The 26,702-nt window shown below is 44.7% G+C and overlaps 1 protein-coding gene across 2 annotated transcripts; it reads right to left on the reverse strand.

Moving 5' to 3' along the window:
- Positions 1-2,414: 2,414 nt before the first annotated feature.
- rpia (ribose 5-phosphate isomerase A (ribose 5-phosphate epimerase)) lies at positions 2,415-26,702 on the reverse strand. 2 transcript variants are annotated; one of them, XM_065025978.1, is made up of 9 exons: positions 26,523-26,702; positions 22,624-22,684; positions 22,379-22,434; positions 22,228-22,287; positions 15,927-15,991; positions 14,381-14,449; positions 11,360-11,501; positions 3,687-3,786; positions 2,415-3,565 (listed from the first exon to the last, which is right to left on the reverse strand). In XM_065025978.1, exons 1-9 carry the CDS (start codon positions 26,577-26,579, stop codon positions 3,468-3,470), a joined length of 708 nt encoding a protein of 235 aa, XP_064882050.1. In that variant the 5' UTR covers positions 26,580-26,702; the 3' UTR covers positions 2,415-3,467. The 2 variants fall into 2 exon arrangements, with proteins under 2 accessions (XP_064882050.1, XP_064882051.1); XM_065025979.1 differs by lacking the exon at positions 26,523-26,702 and adding an exon at positions 26,208-26,462.

Consider the following 26,702-nt stretch of genomic DNA (forward strand, 5'->3'; position numbering starts at 1 on the left):
AACAGGTGAGTGGCAGGTGAATAGCAGGTGAATAACAGGTGAATAGCAGGTGTATAGCAGGTGTATAGCAGGTGTATAGCAGGTGAGTAGCAGGTGAATAGCAGGTGTATAACAGGTGTATAACAGGTGAATAACAGGTGTATAGCAGGTGTATAACAGGTGAGTAGCAGGTGAATAGCAGGTGAATAGCAGGTGAATAACAGGTGTATAACAGGTGTATAACAGGTGTATAGCAGGTGAATAGCAGGTGTATAACAGGTGAGTAGCAGGTGAATAGCAGGTGAATAACAGGTGTATAGCAGGTGTATAGCAGGTGAATAACAGGTGAGTAGCAGGTGAATAGCAGGTGTATAACAGGTGTATAGCAGGTGAATAACAGGTGTATAGCAGGTGAATAACAGGTGAGTAGCAGGTGAATAGCAGGTGTATAGCAGGTGTGTAGCAGGTGTATAACAGGTGTGTAGCAGGTGAGTAGCAGGTGAATAGCAGGTGTATAACAGGTGAGTAGCAGGTGAATAGCAGGTGAATAACAGGTGTATAGCAGGTGTATAGCAGGTGAATAACAGGTGTATAACAGGTGTATAACAGGTGTATAACAGGTGAGTAGCAGGTGTGTAACAGGTGAGTAGCAGGTGAATAGCAGGTGAATAACAGGTGTATAACAGGTGTATATCAGGTGAATAGCAGGTGTATAACAGGTGTATAACAGGTGTATAACAGGTGAATAACAGGTGAATAACAGGTGAATAACAGGTGTATAGCAGGTGTATAGCAGGTGAATAACAGGTGAATAGCAGGTGTATAACAGGTGTGTAGCAGGTGTGTAGCAGGTGTGTAGCAGGTGTTTAGCAGGTGTATAACAGGTGTATATCAGGTGTATAACAGGTGTATAGCAGGTGAATAGCAGGTGTATAACAAATGTGTATAACAGGTATATATCAGGTATATATCAGGCGAATAGCAGGTGTATAACAGGTGAATAACAGGTGTATAGCAGGTGAATAACAGGTGAGTAGCAGGTGTATATCAGGTGTATATCAGGTGTATAACAGGTGTATAGCAGGTGTATAGCAGGTGTATAACAGGTGTATAGCGGGTGTATAACGGGTGTATAGCGGGTGTATATCAGGTGAATAGCAGGTGTATATGTATATCAGGTGAATAGCAGGTGTGTAACAGATGTGTAGCAGGTGTATATCAGGTGAATAGCAGGTGAATAACAGATGTATAACAGGTGTATAGCAGGTGTATATTCTCATGCTTCAGTTCAAGGTCAGAATCCAGAGAGAAAAGTGCATAAAAAGGGAATTACGTTCCATAACTCTGGTCGGACATCACCCCTATAATCCCTGGTCTAATTTAGTGCACTATGTAGGGAATTAGGTTCCATAACTCTGGTCGGACTTCACCCCTATAATCCCTGGTCTAATTTAGTGCACTATGTAGGGAATAGGGACCTAAATATGAATTAAAAACATTCCTACATTTCTTACGTAGTTATCACACTATCACTCGTATTTCATATGTCACGATTCGTCAATTTTTTACCTTTATTTAACCAGGCAAGTCAGTTAAAGAACAAATTCTTATTTTCAATGACTGCCTAGGAACAGTGGGTTAACTGCCTGTTCAGGGGCAGAACGACAGATTTGTACCTTGTCAGCTGGGGGGTTTGAACTTGCAACCTTCCGGTTACTAGTCCAACGCTCTAACCACTAGGCTACCTGCTGGTTACTAGTCCAACCACTAGGCTACCTGCTGGTTACTAGTCCAACCACTAGGCTACCTGCTGGTTACTAGTCCAACCACTAGGCTACCTGCTGGTTACTAGTCCAACCACTAGGCTACCTGCTGGTTACTAGTCCAACACTAACCACTAGGCTACCTGCTGGTTACTAGTCCAACACTAACCACTAGGCTACCTGCTGGTTACTAGTCCAACACTAACCACTAGGCTACCTGCTGGTTACTAGTCCAACACTAACCACTAGGCTACCTGCTGGTTACTAGTCCAACACTAACCACTAGGCTACCTGCTGGTTACTAGTCCAACACTAACCACTAGGCTACCTGCTGGTTACTAGTCCAACGCTCTAACCACTAGGCTACCTGCTGGTTACTAGTCCAACACTCTAACCACTAGGCTACCTGCTGGTTACTAGTCCAACACTAACCACTAGGCTACCTGCTGGTTACTAGTCCAACACTAACCACTAGGCTACCTGCTGGTTACTAGTCCAACACTAACCACTAGGCTACCTGCTGGTTACTAGTCCAACACTAACCACTAGACGACCTGTATATGTTTAAACATGCAAAGACCCAAACGGTGCGCCAAACATAGACACCTAAGTATATTGCTGTTCTACCTCGCATTTATTTAGAAGCACCAGTGCAGGCAAGAATGTATAACCTCGTTTTTCATCGTGCATCGTTTAATGTATTTATGTGTACATACATTTTTCAACATACAAAAAGGTAGAGCCCTGTGCATGTCATGGTAGATGTTGTGAGGTCAACCTGTAGTTATACACCATTCACAGTCTGTCAGATCAGGAAGAGTCCATAGGTGAAAGAATATGGTTTCCCCCAATGGCGCCCTATCCGCTACATAGGACCCTAACCCCATCATAACCCATAGGGCTGGTCAAAAGTAGTGCACTTTGTAAAGGATAGGGTGCCATTTGGGACCCAATATAGAAGGCACTGTGGTTTAGATGGTGGTCCCAGAATAGAAGGTACTGTGGTTTAGATGGTGGTCCCAGAATAGAAGGTACTGTGGTTTAGATGGTGGTCCCAGAATAGAAAGCACTGTGGTTTAGATGGTGGTCCCAGACAGGGAGGTTGGTGGAAGGTGTCAGGTCCCAGACAGGGAGGTTGGTGGAAGGTGTCAGGTCCCAGACAGGGAGGTTGGTGGAAGGTGTCAGGTCCCAGACAGGGAGGTTGGTGGAAGGTGTCAGGTCCCAGACAGGGAGGTTGGTGGAAGGTGTCGGGTCCCAGACAGGGAGGTTGGTGGAAGGTGTCGGGTTCCAGACAGGGAGGTTGGTGGAAGGTGTCGGGTTCCAGACAGGGAGGTTGGTGGAAGGTGTCAGGTTCCAGACAGGGAGGTTGGTAGAAGGTGTCGGGTCCCAGACAGGGAGGTTTGTAGAAGGTGTCGGGTCCCAGACAGGGAGGTTGGTGGAAGGTGTCGGGTCCCAGACAGCGAGGTTGGTGGAAGGTGTCAGGTCCCAGACAGGGAGGTTTGTAGAAGGTGTCGGGTCCCAGACAGGGAGGTTGGTGGAAGGTGTCGGGTCCCAGACAGCGAGGTTGGTGGAAGGTGTCAGGTCCCAGACAGGGAGGTTGGCAGAAGGTGTCGGGTCCCAGACAGGGAGGTTGGTGGAAGGTGTCAGGTCCCAGACAGGGAGGTTGGCAGAAGGTGTCGGGTCCCAGACAGGGAGGTTGGTGGTTGGTGTCGGGTCCCAGACAGGTCAGATGACTGGAGGGTCTCTCACACGAACACTGCCATCCTCCATCCCAAAGTACACCCTCTCAGCCATCCCCACAAACAGACCCGTCTCTACCACACCTAGAGAGAAGAAGCAGGAAGAGATAAAACCATATTGACTGAAGAAACAGTCAGTTGACCAGCCACACTGTCTATGATGATGATAGAAACAGAGCTGTGTGTGTTGTGTAGACTGTGTTACCTGGTATCATCTTAATAGCGGTATTGACCTCCTTCCAGTTCTGAGCGTGTTCAAACTTCCAGTCCAGAATGAAGTTACTGTTGTCTGTTACCACAGGACCCTGAGATGGGGAGACGGACCAATCACATCAGTTACATTGACATGTCGGTCATTTAGCAGAAGCTCTTATCCAGAGAGAGACTTAAGTTTATGTATTTCTACGTGCTGGTCTCCCGTGGGAATCGAACCCACAACCCCGGGGTTACAAGCACCATGCTCTACCACAACACTAAAACCTCAGAGACGAATCAGAACAGCTGCTAGTGGACAGGAAGACCAATCAAAACCTCTGCCTCTCACTGTAACCATCTCAACCTCTGTTAGTGCAGTGGTTCACCTAGGTAATTTGTTGTGTATTATAGTGAATATGAAATGTCAACTCCAGAAATGTAACCAATCCATGCAGTAACTACAACACACCATAATGAATTGCATTCAGTGACTCACAGCTTTACAACAGGAAGAGTTGTATATATGGTGACTCACAACAGGAAGAGTTGTATATATGGTGACTCACAGCTTTACAACAGGAAGAGTTGTATATATGGTGACTCAGCTTTACAACAGGAAGAGTTGTATATATGGTGACTCACTTTACAACAGGAAGAGTTGTATATATGGTGACTCACAGCTTTACAACAGGAAGAGTTGTATATATGGTGACTCACAGCTTTACAACAGGAAGAGTTGTATATATGGAGACTCACAGCTTTACAACAGGAAGAGTTGTATATATGGTGACTCACAGCTTTACAACAGGAAGAGTTGTATATATGGTGACTCACAGCTTTACAACAGGAAGAGTTGTATATATGGAGACTCACAGGAAGAGTTTACATATGGTGACTCAGGAAAGAGTTGTATATATGGTGACTCACAGCTTTACAACAGGAAGAGTTGTATATATGGTGACTCACAGCTTTACAACAGGAAGAGTTGTATATATGGTGACTCACAGCTTTTGTACAACAGGAAGAGTTGTATATATGGTGACTCACAGCTTTACAACAGGAAGAGTTGTATATATGGTGACTCACAGCTTTACAACAGGAAGAGTTGTATATATGGTGACTCACAACAGGAAGAGTTGTATATATGGTGACTCACAGCTTTACAACAGGAAGAGTTGTATATATGGTGACTCACAGCTTTACAACAGGAAGAGTTGTATATATGGTGACTCACAGCTTTACACTTGTATATATGGTGACTCAGCTTTACAACAGGAAGAGTTGTATATATGGTGACTCACAGCTTTACAACAGGAAGAGTTGTATATATGGTGACTCACAGCTTTACAACAGGAAGAGTTGTATATATGGTGACTCAGCTTTACAACAGGAAGAGTTGTATATATGGTGACTCACAGCTTTACAACAGGAAGAGTTGTATATATGGTGACTCACAGCTTTACAACAGGAAGAGTTGTATATATGGTGACTCACAGCTTTACAACAGGAAGAGTTGTATATATGGTGACTCACAGCTTTACAACAGGAAGAGTTGTATATATGGTGACTCACAGCTTTACAACAGGAAGAGTTGTATATATGGTGACTCACAGCTTTACAACAGGAAGAGTTGTATATATGAAGCTTTACAGGAAGAGTTGTATATATGGTGACTCACAGCTTTACAACAGGAAGAGTTGTATATATGGTGACTCACAGCTTTACAACAGGAAGAGTTGTATATATGGTGACTCACAGCTTTACAACAGGAAGAGTTGTATATATGGTGACTCACAACAGGAAGAGTTGTATATATGGTGACTCACAACAGGAAGAGTTGTATATATGGTGACTCAGCTTTACAACAGGAAGAGTTGTATATATGGTGACTCACAGCTTTACAACAGGAAGAGTTGTATATATGGTGACTCAGCTTTACAACAGGAAGAGTTGTATATATGGTGACTCAGCTTTACAACAGGAAGAGTTGTATATATGGTGACTCACAAACAGGAAGAGTTGTATATATGGTGACTCACAGCTTTACAACAGGAAGAGTTGTATATATGGTGACTCACAACTTTACAACAGGAAGAGTTGTATATATGGCTTTACAACAGGAAGAGTTGTATATATGGAGACTCAGCTTTACAACAGGAAGAGTTGTATATATGGTGACTCAGCTTTACAACAGGAAGAGTTGTATATATGGTGACTTTACACAGCTTTATATATGGTGACAACAGGAAGAGTTGTATATATGGTGACTCACTTTACAGGAAGAGTTGTATATATGGTGACTCAGCTTTACAACAGGAAGAGTTGTATATATGGTGACTCACAGCTTTACAACAGGAAGAGTTGGTGACTCACAGCTTTACAACAGGAAGAGTTGTATATATGTGACTCAGCTTTACAACAGGAAGAGTTGTATATATGGTGACTCAGCTTTACAACAGGAAGAGTTGTATATATGGTGACTCAGCTTTACAACAGGAAGAGTTGTATATATGGTGACTCACAACAGGAAGAGTTGTATATATGGTGACTCAGCTTTACAACAGGAAGAGTTGTATATATGGTGACTCAGCTTTACAACAGGAAGAGTTGTATATATGGAGACTCACAACAGGAAGAGTTGTATATATGGAGACTCAGCTTTACAACAGGAAGAGTTGTATATATGGTGACACAGCTTTACAACAGGAAGAGTTGTATATATGGTGACTCAGCTTTACAACAGGAAGAGTTGTATATATGGTGACTCACAACAGGAAGAGTTGTATATATGGTGACTCACAGCTTTACAACAGGAAGAGTTGTATATATGGTGACTCACTTTACAACAGGAAGAGTTGTATATATGGTGACTCACAGCTTTACAACAGGAAGAGTTGTATATATGGTGACTCAGCTTTACAACAGGAAGAGTTGTATATATGGTGACTCAGCTTTACAACAGGAAGAGTTGTATATATGGTGACTCACAACAGGAAGAGTTGTATATATGGTGACTCACAGGAAGAGTTGTATATATGGTGACTCAAACAGGAAGAGTTGTATATATGGTGACTCACAGCTTTGTATATATGGTGACTCACAACAGGAAGAGTTGTATATATGGTGACTCAGCTTTACAACAGGAAGAGTTGTATATATGGTGACTCAGCTTTACAACAGGAAGAGTTGTATATATGGTGACTCACAACAGGAAGAGTTGTATATATGGTGACTCAGCTTTACAACAGGAAGAGTTGTATATATGGTGACTCAGCTTTAAGAGTTGTATATATGGTGACTCAACAGGAAGAGTTGTATATATGGTGACTCAGCTTTACAACAGGAAGAGTTGTATATATGGTGACTCAGCTTTACAACAGGAAGAGTTGTATATATGGTGACTCAGCTTTACAACAGGAAGAGTTGTATATATGGTGACTCACAGCTTTACAACAGGAAGAGTTGTATATATGGTGACTCACAGCTTTACAACAGGAAGAGTTGTATATATGGTGACTCAGCTTTACAACAGGAAGAGTTGTATATATGGTGACTCAGCTTTACAACAAGGAAGGTGACACAGCTTTACATTGTATATGGTGACTCACAGCTTTACAACAGGAAGAGTTGTTGTACTCAGCTTTATTGTATGGTGACTCACAGCTTTACAACAGGAAGAGTTGTATATATGGTGACTCACAACAACAGGAAGAGTTGTATATATTTACAACAGGAAGACTCACAACAGGAAGAGTTGTATATATGGTGACTCACTTTACAGGGAAGAGTTGTATATATGGTGACTCACTTTAACAGGAAGAGTTGTATATATGGTGACTCACAACAGGAAGAGTTGTATATATGGTGACTCACAACAGGAAGAGTTGTATATATGGTGACTCACAACAGGAAGAGTTGTATATATGGTGACTCACAACAGGAAGAGTTGTATATATGGTGACTCACAACAGGAAGAGTTGTATATATGGTGACTCACACAACAGGAAGAGTTGTATATATGGTGACTCACAACAGGAAGAGTTGTATATATGGTGACTCACAACAACAGGAAGAGTTGTATATATGGAGACTCACAACAGGAAGAGTTGTATATATGGTGACTCAGCTTTACAACAGGAAGAGTTGTATATATGGAGACTCAGCTTTACAACAGGAAGAGTTGTATATATGGTGACTCAGCTTTACAACAGGAAGAGTTGTATATATGGAGACTCAGCTTTACAACAGGAAGAGTTGTATATATGGAGACTCACAACAGGAAGAGTTGTATATATGGAGACTCACAACAGGAAGAGTTGTATATATGGAGACTCAGCTTTACAACAGGAAGAGTTGTATATATGGAGACTCACAACAGGAAGAGTTGTATATATGGTGACTCAGCTTTACAACAGGAAGAGTTGTATATATGGAGACTCACAACAGGAAGAGTTGTATATATGGTGACTCAGCTTTACAACAGGAAGAGTTGTATATATGGTGACTCACAGCTTTACAACAGGAAGAGTTGTATATATGGTGACTCACAACAGGAAGAGTTGTATATATGGTGACTCACAACAGGAAGAGTTGTATATATGGTGACTCACAACAGGAAGAGTTGTATATATGGAGACTCACAACAGGAAGAGTTGTATATATGGTGACTCACAACAGGAAGAGTTGTATATATGGTGACTCACAACAGGAAGAGTTGTATATATGGTGACTCACAACAGGAAGAGTTGTATATATGGTGACTCACAACAGGAAGAGTTGTATATATGGTGACTCACAACAGGAAGAGTTGTATATATGGAGACTCACAACAGGAAGAGTTGTATATATGGTGACTCACAACAGGAAGAGTTGTATATATGGTGACTCACAACAGGAAGAGTTGTATATATGGTGACTCACTGCTTTACAACAGGAAGAGTTGTATATATGGTGACTCACAGCTTTACAACAGGAAGAGTTGTATATATGGTGACTCAGCTTTACAACAGGAAGAGTTGTATATATGGTGACTCACAGCTTTACAACAGGAAGAGTTGTATATATGGTGACTCAGCTTTACAACAGGAAGAGTTGGTGACTCACAACAGGAAGAGTTGTATTGTATATATGGTGACTCACAACAGGAAGAGTTGTATATATGGAGACTCACAACAGGAAGAGTTGTATATATGGTGACTCACAGCTTTACAACAGGAAGAGTTGTATATATGGAGACTCACAACAGGAAGAGTTGTATATATGGTGACTCACAACAGGAAGAGTTGTATATATGGAGACTCACAACAGGAAGAGTTGTATATATGGAGACTCACAACAGGAAGAGTTGTATATATGGAGACTCACAACAGGAAGAGTTGTATATATGGTGACTCACAACAGGAAGAGTTGTATATATGGTGACTCACAACAGGAAGAGTTGTATATATGGTGACTCACAACAGGAAGAGTTGTATATATGGTGACTCACAACAGGAAGAGTTGTATATATGGTGACTCACAACAGGAAGAGTTGTATATATGGAGACTCACAACAGGAAGAGTTGTATATATGGTGACTCACAACAGGAAGAGTTGTATATATGGCGACTCACAACAGGAAGAGTTGTATATATGGTGACTCACTGCTTTACAACAGGAAGAGTTGTATATATGGTGACTCACAGCTTTACAACAGGAAGAGTTGTATATATGGTGACTCAGCTTTACAACAGGAAGAGTTGTATATATGGTGACTCACAGCTTTACAACAGGAAGAGTTGTATATATGGTGACTCACAGCTTTACAACAGGAAGAGTTGTATATATGGTGACTCACAACAGGAAGAGTTGTATATATGGAGACTCACAACAGGAAGAGTTGTATATATGGTGACTCACAGCTTTACAACAGGAAGAGTTGTATATATGGAGACTCACAACAGGAAGAGTTGTATATATGGTGACTCACAACAGGAAGAGTTGTATATATGGAGACTCACAACAGGAAGAGTTGTATATATGGAGACTCACAACAGGAAGAGTTGTATATATGGTGACTCAGCTTTACAACAGGAAGAGTTGTATATATGGTGACTCACAACAGGAAGAGTTGTATATATGGTGACTCACAACAGGAAGAGTTGTATATATGGTGACTCACAGCTTTACAACAGGAAGAGTTGTATATATGGTGACTCAGCTTTACAACAGGAAGAGTTGTATATATGGTGACTCACAGCTTTACAACAGGAAGAGTTGTATATATGGTGACTCACAGCTTTACAACAGGAAGAGTTGTATATATGGTGACTCACAACAGGAAGAGTTGTATATATGGAGACTCACAACAGGAAGAGTTGTATATATGGAGACTCACAACAGGAAGAGTTGTATATATGGAGACTCACAACAGGAAGAGTTGTATATATGGTGACTCACAACAGGAAGAGTTGTATATATGGTGACTCACAACAGGAAGAGTTGTATATATGGTGACTCACAACAGGAAGAGTTGTATATATGGTGACTCACAACAGGAAGAGTTGTATATATGGTGACTCACAACAGGAAGAGTTGTATATATGGTGACTCACAACAGGAAGAGTTGTATATATGGTGACTCACAACAGGAAGAGTTGTATATATGGTGACTCACAACAGGAAGAGTTGTATATATGGTGACTCACAACAGGAAGAGTTGTATATATGGTGACTCACAACAGGAAGAGTTGTATATATGGTGACTCACAACAGGAAGAGTTGTATATATGGAGACTCACAACAGGAAGAGTTGTATATATGGTGACTCACAACAGGAAGAGTTGTATATATGGTGACTCACAACAGGAAGAGTTGTATATATGGCGACTCACAACAGGAAGAGTTGTATATATGGAGACTCACAACAGGAAGAGTTGTATATATGGTGACTCACAGCTTTACAACAGGAAGAGTTGTATATATGGTGACTCACAGCTTTACAACAGGAAGCGTTGTATATATGGTGACTCACAACAGGAAGAGTTGTATATATGGTGACTCACAACAGGAAGAGTTGTATATATGGTGACTCACAACAGGAAGAGTTGTATATATGGTGACTCACAACAGGAAGAGTTGTATATATGGTGACTCACAGCTTTACAACAGGAAGAGTTGTATATATGGTGACTCACAACAGGAAGAGTTGTATATATGGTGACTCACAACAGGAAGAGTTGTATATATGGTGACTCACAACAGGAAGAGTTGTATATATGGAGACTCACAACAGGAAGAGTTGTATATATGGAGACTCACAACAGGAAGAGTTGTATATATGGTGACTCACAACAGGAAGAGTTGTATATATGGTGACTCACAACAGGAAGAGTTGTATATATGGTGACTCACAACAGGAAGAGTTGTATATATGGTGACTCACAACAGGAAGAGTTGTATATATGGTGACTCACAACAGGAAGAGTTGTATATATGGAGACTCACAACAGGAAGAGTTGTATATATGGTGACTCAGCTTTACAACAGGAAGAGTTGTATATATGGTGACTCAGCTTTACAACAGGAAGAGTTGTATATATGGTGACTCACAACAGGAAGAGTTGTATATATGGTGACTCACAACAGGAAGAGTTGTATATATGGAGACTCACAACAGGAAGAGTTGTATATATGGTGACTCACAGCTTTACTGATGGCCATGCGGAGTACTGCCTCCCCTCCGAAGCGTTTGGCTATCGTCCTGGAGACGGGGACGTAGGCCATAGGGATCACCTCAATAGGAACTCCCTTCTTCCACTGCTGGCCCAGGACCGAGGAGTCCTTCCTGTAGGGGGAGGTCAGGGGCTTGTGAACTTCAACCTTTTAGGCAAGTGCATGTTTCTTTGTATTTAAAACCTGTATATGATACTTAGCCAAAGTAAACAAGTCAATAAATCAACAATGTTAAAGACAATCCACAATTACAGGAGACTACGGAACGCCTTTAGGGTCTTTGGACGTGTGTCCAATCAGCTTGTTGACCAATCAGGACCTGAATAAGGCGTCACATAATTTAACTCATTCATACATTTTTTACGTAGTTACTACACATTGGTTACACCATCACTCGTATTTCATGCATCACAACGATGAAATGCTATGATGCTATGCTACGATGAAATGCTATGATGCTATGCTATTATGATGCTATGCTATGATGCTATGCTGCTATGCTATGATGCTATGCTATGATGCTGGTAAAGTTGTCTCGCGTCACCTACAGTGCTGGTCATTAAGAAGCAGCTAGCTGATGGATGCACACTATGTTCTTCCCCAGAAACACCTGTTTCAGTAGCTGTAGTTAGCTAGCTAGCTATATAGCTAGGTGTCATCATGTAAAATAGGTCATTGACAGTGATGCAAATTAAAACAAATAGTAGAATTCTTATGACATTGAATAGATTACGCTAAACAAGGTTGGAATGTTATAGAAAAAAAAATAATCAACAAAAGACAAAAAAATCTGTTGAAATCACACTGGATGTATTGCACTTCAGAACTGCATTGGGGACATTCATACCAAGTCATTGATCTTACCAAGTCATTGATCCACAGGCATCAGTCTACTCAGTGACACCCAGAGAACATTAGCATCGTAGCTCTTAGTGTGGGACTCTGAAACAACTGAATCGAGCCACGTTTGTCAGCCCATGTGTATTGAACACTATTCCAGAGGAAAACCAATACTTTGTGGATGTTTTGGAGTCTAACAACCCTGAGGAAGTTGGGTAAAAATATATTGGGTATTGAGTAGACTGACAACCCATTTCATTGATCCCCAATCCTTAGGTAAAGCTGTACAGTGCAATATGAATGGCAAAACACACAATAGGCTGACTGGGGATATGATTTCACACAGTCACAGTCCCGCGATAAGAGCTACAAGGCTAATATTTGCATAAACTCTCCCCAGTTGTGTTCTGTGGGTCACAGAGTAGACATACCTCATTTCATTGCTTCACATTCCAACCTTGTTTAACATTATCTAGTCTAAATATGGCATGATTCCACCAATTCCGCATCACTTTCAATGAGGTACTTTTATTTTGAAGGCACACTGCAAATTCCACTATTGTGCCTAATCCTTATTGTGGCTAGCTTCACAACACACCCTGGTCTGGTCGAGCTTCACGATGCTAGCTAGCTGCTTATAACGTTAGCTTACCCCCTGTATATGTAGCCACGTTATTACCTGGTACTTCCTGTATATGTAGCCACGTTATTACCTGGTACTTCCTGTATATGTAGCCACGTTATTACCTGGTACTTCCTGTATATGTAGCCACGTTATTACCTGGTACTTCCTGTATATGTAGCCACGTTATTACCTGGTACTTCCTGTATATGTAGCCACGTTATTACCTGGTACTTCCTGTATATAGCCACGTTATTACCTGGTACTTCCTGTATATAACCACGTTATTACCTGGTACTTCCTGTATATAACCACGTTATTACCTGGTACTTCCTGTATATAACCACGTTATTACCTGGTACTTCCTGTATATAGCCACGTTATTACCTGGTACTTCCTGTATATAGCCACGTTATTACCTGGTACTTCCTGTATATAGCCACGTTATTACCTGGTACTTCCTGTATATATAGCCACGTTATTACCTGGTACTTCCTGTATATAGCCACGTTATTACCTGGTACTTCCTGTATATATAGCCACGTTATTACCTGGTACTTCCTGTATATAACCACGTTATTACCTGGTACTTTCTGTATATATAGCCACGTTATTACCTGGTACTTCCTGTATATATAACCACGTTATTACCTGGTACTTCCTGTATATATAGCCACGTTATTACCTGGTACTTCCTGTATATAACCACGTTATTACCTGGTACTTCCTGTATATATAACCACGTTATTACCTGGTACTTCCTGTATATAACCACGTTATTACCTGGTACTTCCTGTATATATAACCACGTTATTACCTGGTACTTCCTGTATATATAACCACGTTATTACCTGATACTTCCTGTATATATAACCACGTTATTACCTGGTACTTCCTGTATATATAACCACATTATTACATGGTACTTCCTGTATATAGCCACGTTATTACATGGTGCTGCCTGTATATAAGCCACGTTATTACCTGGTACTTCCTGTATATAGCCACGTTATTACCTGGTACTTCCTGTATATAACCACGATATTACCTGGTACTTCCTGTATATAGCCACGTTATTACCTGGTACTTCCTGTATATAGCCACGTTATTACCTGGTACTTCCTGTATATATAGCCATGTTATTACCTGGTACTTCCTGTATATAACCACGTTATTACCTGGTACTTCCTGTATATAACCACGTTATTACCTGGTACTTCCTGTATATAACCACGTTATTACCTGGTACTTCCTGTATATAACCACGTTATTACATGGTACTTCCTGTACCAGGTATATATATATTACTTGGTACTTCCTGTATTACTTGGTACTTCCTGTATATAACCATGATATTTTTACACTTATTTTTTGTTATTCACTATTTATTCCTGGTGTCACTGTTTCTATTGTATCTTTATCTCTGCATTGTTGGAAAAGGACCCATTAGTAAAGCATTTCACTGTTAGTCTACATGTCGTTTACGATGCATGTGACAAATACAACTTAATTTGAACACACAGACCCACCTGAAGTCAGCGATGACGATGAAGTGTTTGGCACAGCCGGCTACGATCTTCTCCTGAGTCAGACAGCCTCTATGAGCCGGAGAGAGAGAACTAGTCAGGGAGCCTGGCAGCATGGATAGCAGAGCCGTCACACCGGAATTTAAAACGGATTCAGTTGAGATGTTTAGGGTCACTAGCATACATACAATACCCCATAAATGACAAGTGGAATAATGTTGTATTAAAATTATTAAAAATTTAAAAGCTAAAATGTCTTGACTCAATAAGTACTCAACCTCTTTGTTACGTTAAGTCTAAATAAGTTCAGGATTAAAAACGTGCTTAACAAGTCACAGGTTGCATAGACTCACTGTGCAATAATGACTCCATATCTGTACCCCACACATACATTTAAGTTCCCTCAGTCGATCAGTGAATCTCAAACACAGATTCAACCACAAAGACGATTTTCAATGCCTCGCAAAGGGCACCTATTGGTTGATGGATCAAATAAAGGGCACCTATTGGTTGATGGATCAAATAAAGGGCACCTATTGGTTGATGGATCAAATAAAGGGCACCTATTGGTTGATGGATCAAATAAAGGGCACCTATTGGTTGATGGATCAAATAAAGGGCACCTATTGGTTGATGGATCAAATAAAGGGCACCTATTGGTTGATGGATCAAATAAAGGGCACCTATTGGTTGATGGATCAAATAAAGGGCACCTATTGGTTGATGGATCAAATAAAGGGCACCTATTGGTTGATGGATCAAATAAATCAGACAATATCCCTTTGAGCAGGGTGAATCTATGATTACACTCTGGGTGTATCAATACACCATCCAGTCACTACTAAGATACATAAGGTCCTTCCTAACTCAGTTACCGGAGAGGAAGGAAACCACCGAGGGGTTTCACCATGAGGACAATGGTGACTTTAAAACATTTAGAGTTTAATGGGAGAAAACTGAGGATGGATCAACAGCATTGTAGTTACTCCACAATACTAACCTAAATGACAGAAAAGGAAGCCAGTACAGAATAAAAATAATTCAAAACATGCATCAAGACACTAACGTAACACTGGAAAAAATGTGGCAAAGCAATTCACTTTTTGTCCTGAACACAAAAAAGTGGTTTTTGGGGCAAATACAATACAATACTGAGTACCACTATATTTTCAACCATAGTGATGGCTGCATCATGTTATGGGTATGCTTGTAGCATGGATAGCATGGAGCCTGACAGCACGGATAGTAACAGGCTAGCCTAGAACCTGACAGCATGGATAGTAACAGGCTAGCCTAGAACCTGACAGCATGGATAGTAACGGGCTAGCCTAGAACCTGACAGCATGGATAGTAACAGGCTAGCCTAGAACCTGACAGCATGGATAGTAACGGGCTAGCCTAGAACCTGACAGCATGGATAGTAACAGGCTAGCCTAGAACCTGACAGCATGGATAGTAAGGGCTAGCCTAGAACCTGACAGCATGGATAGTAACGGGCTAGCCTAGAACCTGACTGACTAGTCTGGTGAATAAGACAGAAGCTTCTTACCCTCCTCCCTTGATGAGTGTGAGAGCTGCATCCACCTCGTCCGCCCCGTCGATGGCCACATCCAGCTGGGAGGGGTTAGAGGTCAAACAGCATACACAGGGGCCACGTTACAGTTCAGAAATATGCATTTTCAAAACTCAGACCTTCAAAAGAAATATGTTTTAAACCATTTCACCTGCTTTTTATATTGAGTGTTTTTTGCTTCAAATAGAGTGATCAGGACCGTGCAACTATACTTTTCCTTCAGAAAATACATTAGTGCAACACATTAGGCAGAAAACAGCTTCAGGTCATCAGATGACAACAGAAGTGCAAAGCCTTTTGGCTGGTAGCCGCATGTAAGTGAGCTTACAAAAGCAAGGATTTTTTTTTGCAAAAACTAGCTAACACATTTCTAATGTTTAGGCCTACCATAGGAAGAATGTAGGCAGCTACATTTCCTAATGTTTTGCTTTAAGTTAAACTTGCATTTAACAGGAGAAAAATAGTCTGGCTACACCGAGAAAAGTAGAGCGAAAAGTAGCTTCATATCAGTCAGAGCGCTGCCTGCCTGCCGATAGAAGGTATCAGTCAGAGCGCTGCCTGCCTGCCGATAGAAGGTATCAGTCAGAGCGCTGCCTGCCTGCCGATAGAAGGTATCAGTCAGAGCGCTGCCTGCCTGCCGATAGAAGGTATCAGTCAGAGCGCTGCCTGCCTGCCGATAGAAGGTATCAGTCAGAGCGCTGCCTGCCTGCCGATAGAAGGTATCAGTCAGAGCGCTGCCTGCCTGCCGATAGAAGGTATCAGTCAGAGCGCTGCCTGCCTGCCGATAGAAGGTATCAGTCAGAGCGCTGCCTGCCTGCCGATAGAAGGTATCAGTCAGAGCGCTGCCTGCCTGCCGATAGAAGGTATCAGTCAGAGCGCTGCCTGCCTGCCGATAGAAGGTATCAGTCAGAGCGCTGCCTGCCTGCCGATAGAAGGTATCAGTCAGAGCGCTGCCTGCCGATAGAAGGTATCAGTCAGAGCGCTGCCTGCCTGCGGAAGGTATCAGTCAGAGCGCTGCCTGCCTGCGGAAGGTATCAGTCAGAGCGCTGCCTGCCGATGGAAGGTATCAGTCAGAGCGCTGCCTGCCGATAGAAGGTATCAGTCAGAGCGCTGCCTGCCGATGGAAGGTATCAGTCAGAGCGCTGCCTGCCGATGGAAGGTATCAGTCAGAGCGCTGCCTGCCTGCCGATAGAAGGTATCAGTCAGAGCGCTGCCTGCCTGCCGATAGAAGGTATCAGTCAGAGCGCTGCCTGCCTGCCGATAGAAGGTATCAGTCAGAGCGCTGCCTGCCTGCCGATAGAAGGTATCAGTCAGAGCGCTGCCTGCCTGCCGATAGAAGGTATCAGTCAGAGCGCTGCCTGCCTGCCGATAGAAGGTATCAGTCAGAGCGCTGCCTGCCTGCCGATAGAAGGTATCAGTCAGAGCGCTGCCTGCCTGCCGATAGAAGGTATCAGTCAGAGCGCTGCCTGCCTGCGGAAGGTATCAGTCAGAGCGCTGCCTGCCTGCGGAAGGTATCAGTCAGAGCGCTGCCTGCCGATGGAAGGTATCAGTCAGAGCGCTGCCTGCCTGCCGATAGAAGGTATCAGTCAGAGCGCTGCCTGCCTGCCGATAGAAGGTATCAGTCAGAGCGCTGCCTGCCTGCCGATAGAAGGTATCAGTCAGAGCGCTGCCTGCCTGCCGATAGAAGGTATCAGTCAGAGCGCTGCCTGCCTGCCGATAGAAGGTATCAGTCAGAGCGCTGCCTGCCTGCCGATAGAAGGTATCAGTCAGAGCGCTGCCTGCCTGCCGATAGAAGGTATCAGTCAGAGCGCTGCCTGCCTGCCGATAGAAGGTATCAGTCAGAGCGCTGCCTGCCTGCCGATAGAAGGTATCAGTCAGAGCGCTGCCTGCCTGCCGATAGAAGGTATCAGTCAGAGCGCTGCCTGCCTGCCGATAGAAGGTATCAGTCAGAGCGCTGCCTGCCTGCCGATAGAAGGTATCAGTCAGAGCGCTGCCTGCCTGCCGATAGAAGGTATCAGTCAGAGCGCTGCCTGCCTGCCGATAGAAGGTATCAGTCAGAGCGCTGCCTGCCTGCCGATAGAAGGTATCAGTCAGAGCGCTGCCTGCCTGCCGATAGAAGGTATCAGTCAGAGCGCTGCCTGCCTGCCGATAGAAGGTATCAGTCAGAGCGCTGCCTGCCTGCCGATAGAAGGTATCAGTCAGAGCGCTGCCTGCCTGCCGATAGAAGGTATCAGTCAGAGCGCTGCCTGCCTGCCGATAGAAGGTATCAGTCAGAGCGCTGCCTGCCTGCCGATGGAAGGTATCAGTCAGAGCGCTGCCTGCCTGCCGATGGAAGGTATCAGTCAGAGCGCTGCCTGCCTGCCGATGGAAGGTATCAGTCAGAGCGCTGCCTGCCTGCCGATGGAAGGTATCAGTCAGAGCGCTGCCTGCCTGCCGATGGAAGGTATCAGTCAGAGCGCTGCCTGCCTGCCGATGGAAGGTATCAGTCAGAGCGCTGCCTGCCTGCCGATGGAAGGTATCAGTCAGGCGCTGCCTGCCTGCCGATGGAAGGTATCAGTCAGAGCGCTGCCTGCCTGATGGAAGGTATCAGTCAGAGCGCTGCCTGCCTGCCGATGGAAGGTATCAGTCAGAGCGCTGCCTGCCTGCCGATGGAAGGTATCAGTCAGAGCGCTGCCTGCCTGCCGATGGAAGGTATCAGTCAGAGCGCTGCCTGCCTGCCGATGGAAGGTATCAGTCAGAGCGCTGCCTGCCTGCCGATGGAAGGTATCAGTCAGAGCGCTGCCTGCCTGCCGATGGAAGGTATCAGTCAGAGCGCTGCCTGCCTGCCGATGGAAGGTATCAGTCAGAGCGCTGCCTGCCTGCCGATGGAAGGTATCAGTCAGAGCGCTGCCTGCCTGCCGATGGAAGGTATCAGTCAGAGCGCTGCCTGCCTGCCGATGGAAGGTATCAGTCAGAGCGCTGCCTGCCTGCCGATGGAAGGTATCAGTCAGAGCGCTGCCTGCCTGCCGATGGAAGGTATCAGTCAGAGCGCTGCCTGCCTGCCGATGGAAGGTATCAGTCAGAGCGCTGCCTGCCTGCCGATGGAAGGTATCAGTCAGAGCGCTGCCTGCCTGCCGATGGAAGGTATCAGTCAGAGCGCTGCCTGCCTGCCGATAGAAGGTATCAGTCAGAGCGCTGCCTGCCTGCCGATAGAAGGTATCAGTCAGAGCGCTGCCTGCCTGCCGATAGAAGGTATCAGTCAGAGCGCTGCCTGCCTGCCGATAGAAGGTATCAGTCAGAGCGCTGCCTGCCTGCCGATAGAAGGTATCAGTCAGAGCGCTGCCTGCCTGCCGATAGAAGGTATCAGTCAGAGCGCTGCCTGCCTGCCGATAGAAGGTATCAGTCAGAGCGCTGCCTGCCTGCCGATAGAAGGTATCAGTCAGAGCGCTGCCTGCCGATGGAAGGTATCAGTCAGAGCGCTGCCTGCCGATGGAAGGTATCAGTCAGAGCGCTGCCTGCCTGCCGATAGAAGGTATCAGTCAGAGCGCTGCCTGCCGATGGAAGGTATCAGTCAGAGCGCTGCCTGCCGATGGAAGGTATCAGTCAGAGCGCTGCCTGCCGATGGAAGGTATCAGTCAGAGCGCTGCCTGCCGATGGAAGGTATCAGTCAGAGCGCTGCCTGCCGATGGAAGGTATCAGTCAGAGCGCTGCCTGCCTGCTGATAGAAGGTATCAGTCAGAGCGCTGCCTGCCTGCCGATGGAAGGTATCAGTCAGAGCGCTGCCTGCCGATGGAAGGTATCAGTCAGAGCGCTGCCTGCCTGCTGATAGAAGGTATCAGTCAGAGCGCTGCCTGCCTGCCGATGGAAGGTATCAGTCAGAGCGCTGCCTGCCTGCTGATAGAAGGTATCAGTCAGAGCGCTGCCTGCCTGCTGATAGAAGGTATCAGTCAGAGCGCTGCCTGCTGATAGAAGGTATCAGTCAGAGCGCTGCCTGCTGATAGAAGGTATCAGTCAGAGCGCTGCCTGCCTGCTGATAGAAGGTATCAGTCAGAGCGCTGCCTGCCTGCTGATAGAAGGTATCAGTCAGAGCGCTGCCTGCCTGCTGATAGAAGGTATCAGTCAGAGCGCTGCCTGCCTGCTGATAGAAGGTATCAGTCAGAGTGCTGCCTGCCTGCTGATAGAAGGTATCAGTCAGAGCGCTGCCTGCCTGCTGATAGAAGGTATCAGTCAGAGCGCTGCCTGCCTGCTGATAGAAGGTATCAGTCAGAGTGCTGCCTGCCTGCTGATAGAAGGTATCAGTCAGAGTGCTGCCTGCCTGCTGATAGAAGGTATCAGTCAGAGCGCTGCCTGCCTGCCGATAGAAGGTATCAGTCAGAGCGCTGCCTGCCTGCCGATAGAAGGTATCAGTCAGAGCGCTGCCTGCCTGCCGATAGAAGGTATCAGTCAGAGCGCTGCCTGCCTGCCGATAGAAGGTATCAGTCAGAGCGCTGCCTGCCTGCCGATAGAAGGTATCAGTCAGAGCGCTGCCTGCCTGCCGATAGAAGGTATCAGTCAGAGCGCTGCCTGCCTGCTGATAGAAGGTATCAGTCAGAGCGCTGCCTGCCGATGGAAGGTATCAGTCAGAGCGCTGCCTGCCTGCTGATAGAAGGTATCAGTCAGAGCGCTGCCTGCCGATAGAAGGTATCAGTCAGAGCGCTGCCTGCCGATAGAAGGTATCAGTCAGAGCGCTGCCTGCCGATGGAAGTGGGTTTATAAAAAGCAGCAAGATCTTATGCATTTAATCTTTTTTTTTGTGTGAAAAGGGCAGAATTCTGCATTAACATGACCCCTGATACATTACTACATGACCCCTGATACATTACTACATGACCCCTGATACATTACTACATGACCCCTGATACATTACTACATGACCCCTGATACATTACTGCATGACCCCTGATACATTACTGCATGACCCCTGATACATTACTGCATGACCCCTGATACATTACTGCATGACCCCTGATACATTACTGCATGACCCCTGATACATTACTGCATGACCCCTGATACATTACTGCATGACCCCTGATACATTACTACATGACCCCTGATACATTACTACATGACCCCTGATACATTACTACATGACCCCTGATACATTACTACATGACCCCTGATACATTACTACATGACCCCTGATACATTACTACATGACCCCTGATACATTACTACATGACCCCTGATACATTACTACATGACCCCTGATACATTACTACATGACCCCTGATACATTACTACCGATAAGAACTACATGACCCCTGATACATTACTACATGACCCCTGATACATTACTACCGATAAGAACTACATGACCCCTGATACATTACTACCGATAAGAACTACATGACCCCTGATACATTACTACCGATAAGAACTACATGACCCCTGATACATTACTACCGATAAGAACTACATGACCCCTGATACATTACTGCCGATAAGAACTACATAACCCCTGATACATTACTGCCGATAAGAACTACATGACCCCTGATACATTACTACCGATAAGAACTACATGACCCCTGATACATTACTACCGATAAGAACTACATGACCCCTGATACATTACTACCGATAAGAACTACATGACCCCTGATACATTACTACCGATAAGAACTACATGACCCCTGATACATTACTGCCGATAAGAACTACATGACCCCTGATACATTACTGCCGATAAGAACTACATGACCCCTGATACATTACTGCCGATAAGAACTACATGACCCCTGATACATTACTACCGATAAGAACTACATGACCCCTGATACATTACTACCGATAAGAACTACATGACCCCTGATACATTACTACCGATAAGAACTACATGACCCCTGATACATTACTACCGATAAGAACTACATGACCCCTGATACATTACTGCCGATAAGAACTACATGACCCCTGATACATTACTGCCGATAAGAACTACATGACCCCTGATACATTACTACCGATAAGAACTACATGACCCCTGATACATTACTGCCGATAAGAACTACATGACCCCTGATACATTACTACCGATAAGAACTACATGACCCCTGATACATTACTGCCGATAAGAACTACATGACCCCTGATACATTACTACCGATAAGAACTACATGACCCCTGATACATTACTACCGATAAGAACTACATGACCCCTGATACATTACTGCTGATAATGACTAGAGGAAACTGAAACATTGAAAACAGCATTGGAACACATGAAAAGTTGTTTCTAGCTGAAGTAAGACTGTACCTCTGGGTGTCTGTCCAGATCCGATAGGGTTAGACCATGCTGCAGAATCAACTGACGAGCCTGGAGTTGAGGAGGGAGAGGATAAGGCACAAAGGAACTTCAGCTGGAACGTTGTCTATGTTTTTGTTACACCACAGAGTGACAACTTCACCTGGAAGGAGGTGGGGACACACACGATGTTGAGTTTCTCCTGACGAACCCTCTCCGCTGGAACACACACACACACACACGTACGTACGTTAGATCACATTTCCAAGTCATCTTAATGAGAGAGAACACAACATTTGAAAAAGGCTCATCGACCAGCCTACATTATTCACAAAAGCCCTTTGTGGATGAATAAAGTACTAGCTTGGCTTGTTCTATAATCAACCATTGGGATACTAGTCTCCTCACCTAGTCTGTCTACAGCATACAAAATGGTGGATCCACTGCCCACTCCAACTACCTGGTTGTTCTGTGATGGAAGGAAAGACAAGTAACAGTCAGCACATTTTATATAATATAACAAATTACCTGGGCATATGCTGGTAGATAATGTCTAGAACTCTGATATTCAGAGACTTGTCCCGAAGCCACTCCTGCGTTGTCTTGGCTGTGTGCTTGGGGTCGTTGTTCTGTTGGAAGGTGAACCTTCACCCCAGTCGGAGGTCCTGAGCGCTCTGGAGCGGGGTTTCAAGGAGCTCTGTACTTTGCTCCATTCGTTTTGCGTCGATCCAGACAAGTCTCCCGGTCCCTGCCGCTTAGAACAGACCCATAACAGACACATGCTGCTGCCACCACATTTCACCGCGTCAGGTTTCCTTCAGATGTGACGCTTGACATTCAGGCCAAAGAGTTAAATCTTGGTTTCATCAGACCAGAGAATCTTGTTTCATGTTCAGAGAGTCTTTAGGTACCTTTTGGCAAACTAAGCGAGCTGTCATGTGCCTTTTACTGAGGAGAGGTTGCCGCCTGGTCACTCTACCATAAAGGCCTGATTGGTGGCGTGCTGTCGAGATGGTTGTCCTTCTGGAAGGTTCTCATCTCCACAGAGGAACTCTGGAGCTCTGTCAGAGTGACCATCAGGTTCTTGATCACCTCCCTGACCAAGGCACTTCTCCCCTGATTGCTCCATTTGGCCGAGCAGCCAGCTCTAGGAAGTCCTTGTGGTTCCAAACTTCTTCCATTTAAGAATGATGGAGACCACTGTGTTCTTGAAGACCTTCAATGCTGCAGACTTTTTTTGGTACCCTTCCCCAGATCTGTGGCTCGACAAAATCCTGTTTGAGCTCTATTCCTTCGACCTCATGGCTTGGTTTTTGCTCTGACATGCACAGTCAACTGTGAGACCTTATATAGACAGCTGTGTGCCTTCCCAAATCATGTCCAATCAATTTACCACAGGTGGACTCCCGTCAAGTTGTAGAAACATCAAGGATGATCAATGGAAATAGTATGATGAACCCAAGCTCAATTTCTCGTAGCAAAGGGTCTGAATACTTATGTAAATAAATTTGCAAAAACGTATAATCCTGTTTTCGCTTTGTCATTGTCTGAATACTTTCCCCGAAGGCTTCGGTGTATTGTCCTGTATGTATATAACACTGTATGTGTTGTCTAAAGGCACTGTATGTGTTGTCCCAAGGAACTGTATGTGTTGTCCCAAGGCACTGTATGCGTTGTCCCAAGGCACTGTATGCGTTGTCCCAAGGCACTGTATGCGTTGTCTAAAGGCACTGTATGTGTTGTCTAAAGGCACTGTATGTGTTGTCCCAAGGCACTGTATGCGTTGTCCCAAGGCACTGTATGCGTTGTCCCAAGGCACTGTATGTGTTGTCTGAAGGCACTGTATGTGTTGTCTGAAGGCACTGTATGTGTTGTCCCAAGGCACTGTATGTGTTGTCCCAAGGCACTGTATGCGTTGTCCCAAGGCACTGTATGTGTTGTCTAAAGGCACTGTATGTGTTGTCCCAAGGCACTGTATGTGTTGTCTGAAGGCACTGTATGTGTTGTCCCAAGGCACTGTATGTGTTGTCCCAAGGCACTGTATGTGTTGTCAGTCGCTCTGGATAAGAGCGTCTGCTAAATGACTTAAATGTAAATGTAAATGTTGTACAGCAGAAATGGATCGGAAGTCAGAGAAAGTAGAGGTTGTGGCAGCAGAAATGGATCGGAAGTCAGAGAAAGTAGAGGTTGTGGCAGCAGAGAGAAGTACTTGGGATTTGGAGGATTTACTGCAGAACAGCTGCAGGGGGTGTTGAGTGGTTGTGTTTTGTACTGAGTGTACTGAGTGTTCTGAGTGTACTGAGTGTTCTGAGTGTACTGAGTGTTCTGAGTGTACTGAGTGTTCTGAGTGTACTGAGTGTACTGAGTGGACAACAGTAGTTTCAAAAACTGGAACAAAAAGGGAATGGTCTAAAGGACGCATGTGGGAATGATAATGAATCACTTCTGGTTGGGAAGCTTTTGTTGAGCAAGGACGCATGTGGGAAACCCATTTGAGGTGTCAAATGGTGAAGTACGAGTCTGTCAGTGACCAGAAGTGGTCTTATTTTAGATTCATTGCATTTCTGAAGAACAGAGGAAGATTGCAGTAGGCCTCAAAAGAATCCGGACAACAGGAGTTGTGTGTTTTGAACTTCGGGAAGTAGAACACCAGTCAAAGGAGTCATCTCAGGGGTGACGACAGATGTTCAGGTTGAAGACCTGAAGAGAATTCCTGGTGTGGTTGGTGCCCGGCGTCTGACTCTCTGGGTGAAAGCAGAAAGGGAAGCCTGTCGGGCCTGTTTTTTGCAGTTACCTGCATGTGAAACTTGTTTGTTTGTGTAAGATACCCCGTACAAGCTTTCATCCACAAACCACTGCAGTGTAAAAAAAAATGTCAGGGATTTGGCCATGTTTCGAGTGTGGAGTGCCCTGTCAGGGTGGCGGGGATCATGATCCTGAGTTCCTGGAGTGCCCTGTCAGGGTGGCGGGGATCATGATCCTGAGTTCCTGGAGTGCCCTGTCAGGGTGGCGGGGATCATGATCCTGAGTTCCTGGAGTGCCCTGTCAGGGTGGCGGGGATCATGATCCTGAGTTCCTGGAGTGCCCTGTCAGGGTGGCGGGGATCATGATCCTGAGTTCCTGGAGTGCCCTGTCAGGGTGGCGGGATCATGATCCTGAGTTCCTGGAGTGCCCTGTCAGGGTGGCGGGGATCATGATCCTGAGTTCCTGGAGTGCCCTGTCAGGGTGGCGGGGATCATGATCCTGAGTTCCTGGAGTGCCCTGTCAGGGTGGCGGGGATTGAAAAATAACAAGTGGTTCCCGTGAAGAGATGGTGGTGGATTCCATCTCTGTGGTAAATGTTTGCTGACAGACAAAAGACACGCTGTGTGTTGAAAAGGTGGACTTTGATGCGTTCATTTGCCCCAGTTATAAACCTGTACAGCACAAGTCTCAAAGAAGTCCAAATTAGACAAGGTGGCTGCAGCAGAAAAGTTTTTGGGAATCAAAAGATTTGACATTGGATGACATGTAAGGGGTACTGGCACCGGAATACCCCCCTCCCAGGTTCCTCTTGAGCCTGTATAGGGATCAGATCTGTTTTAACAGGCAAGTTTGTTTGATTTATTGTAAGTTCAGTTTGGGGGGAATCTTGTTTCCATCCCGCATAGTAGGTGGCAGGATGCACATTACATTGTGGGGTCGCCAATATACCATAGAATAAATCCACGTGTGTCGATCAATGAGAGAACATGGCGATTTACACATTGCTGGATTTAACTCTCGGAGGAATTTATTTTGTTTTAATAACGGAGTATTTTCTCAAATTCAAAAGCGCCACCTGCACACAGACATGTTATAAGATAGATGTTTGGTCGAGTCGATACCAAGTTAAGTTTGGTCGAAAATGATCTATGCTCCTGTAACCCCCAGTAACGGTTATAAAACAAATATTTAGTTTATTCACATTATCTGGTAACAATTTGCAACTCTAGAAGGTGAGACAGTATTACCTCATGTTGCACAGCTAACCACGTGGTGCCAAAGTTGACCATGTTACCTGGCTGGCGTAGAAACAAATAACTTCCTTTGTGCAGCCATTACTATTAGGTAGTCATATGTCTAGCTAAAAAGTACACCATTCAAATGTTTGCTAGCTACTAGTAGCTAACTAGCCAGCTCATATAGCTGTTGTTCGGCATCAGTAACTTGCACATGACATGACAGTCAGGTTGTAAACAGAGTATGCCCCCTATCACCCTAAAGCAAACCCCTGTAGTTAACTGGCTATATTAACGTATCGTCAATGCAATACCAAATGTTATGACCTGGACATGGTTATCCACCGCAGCGTAGCCTGCTAGTTTCTTGGCCTCTTCTGCCATGACGCCTGTGACCCTAAAGCCTCCTGCAGAAAATGCACAACGTGCTGTAAAAGAAGCGTAGCGTGTTGATGACTTCGCAAGGAGTCTTCTGCCACTTGACCAACGTGGTAAAAACTTCTACTT

This window comes from Oncorhynchus nerka, linkage group LG12 (genome assembly GCF_034236695.1).
Source record: "Oncorhynchus nerka isolate Pitt River linkage group LG12, Oner_Uvic_2.0, whole genome shotgun sequence".
NCBI classification, from domain to species: domain Eukaryota; kingdom Metazoa; phylum Chordata; class Actinopteri; order Salmoniformes; family Salmonidae; genus Oncorhynchus; species Oncorhynchus nerka.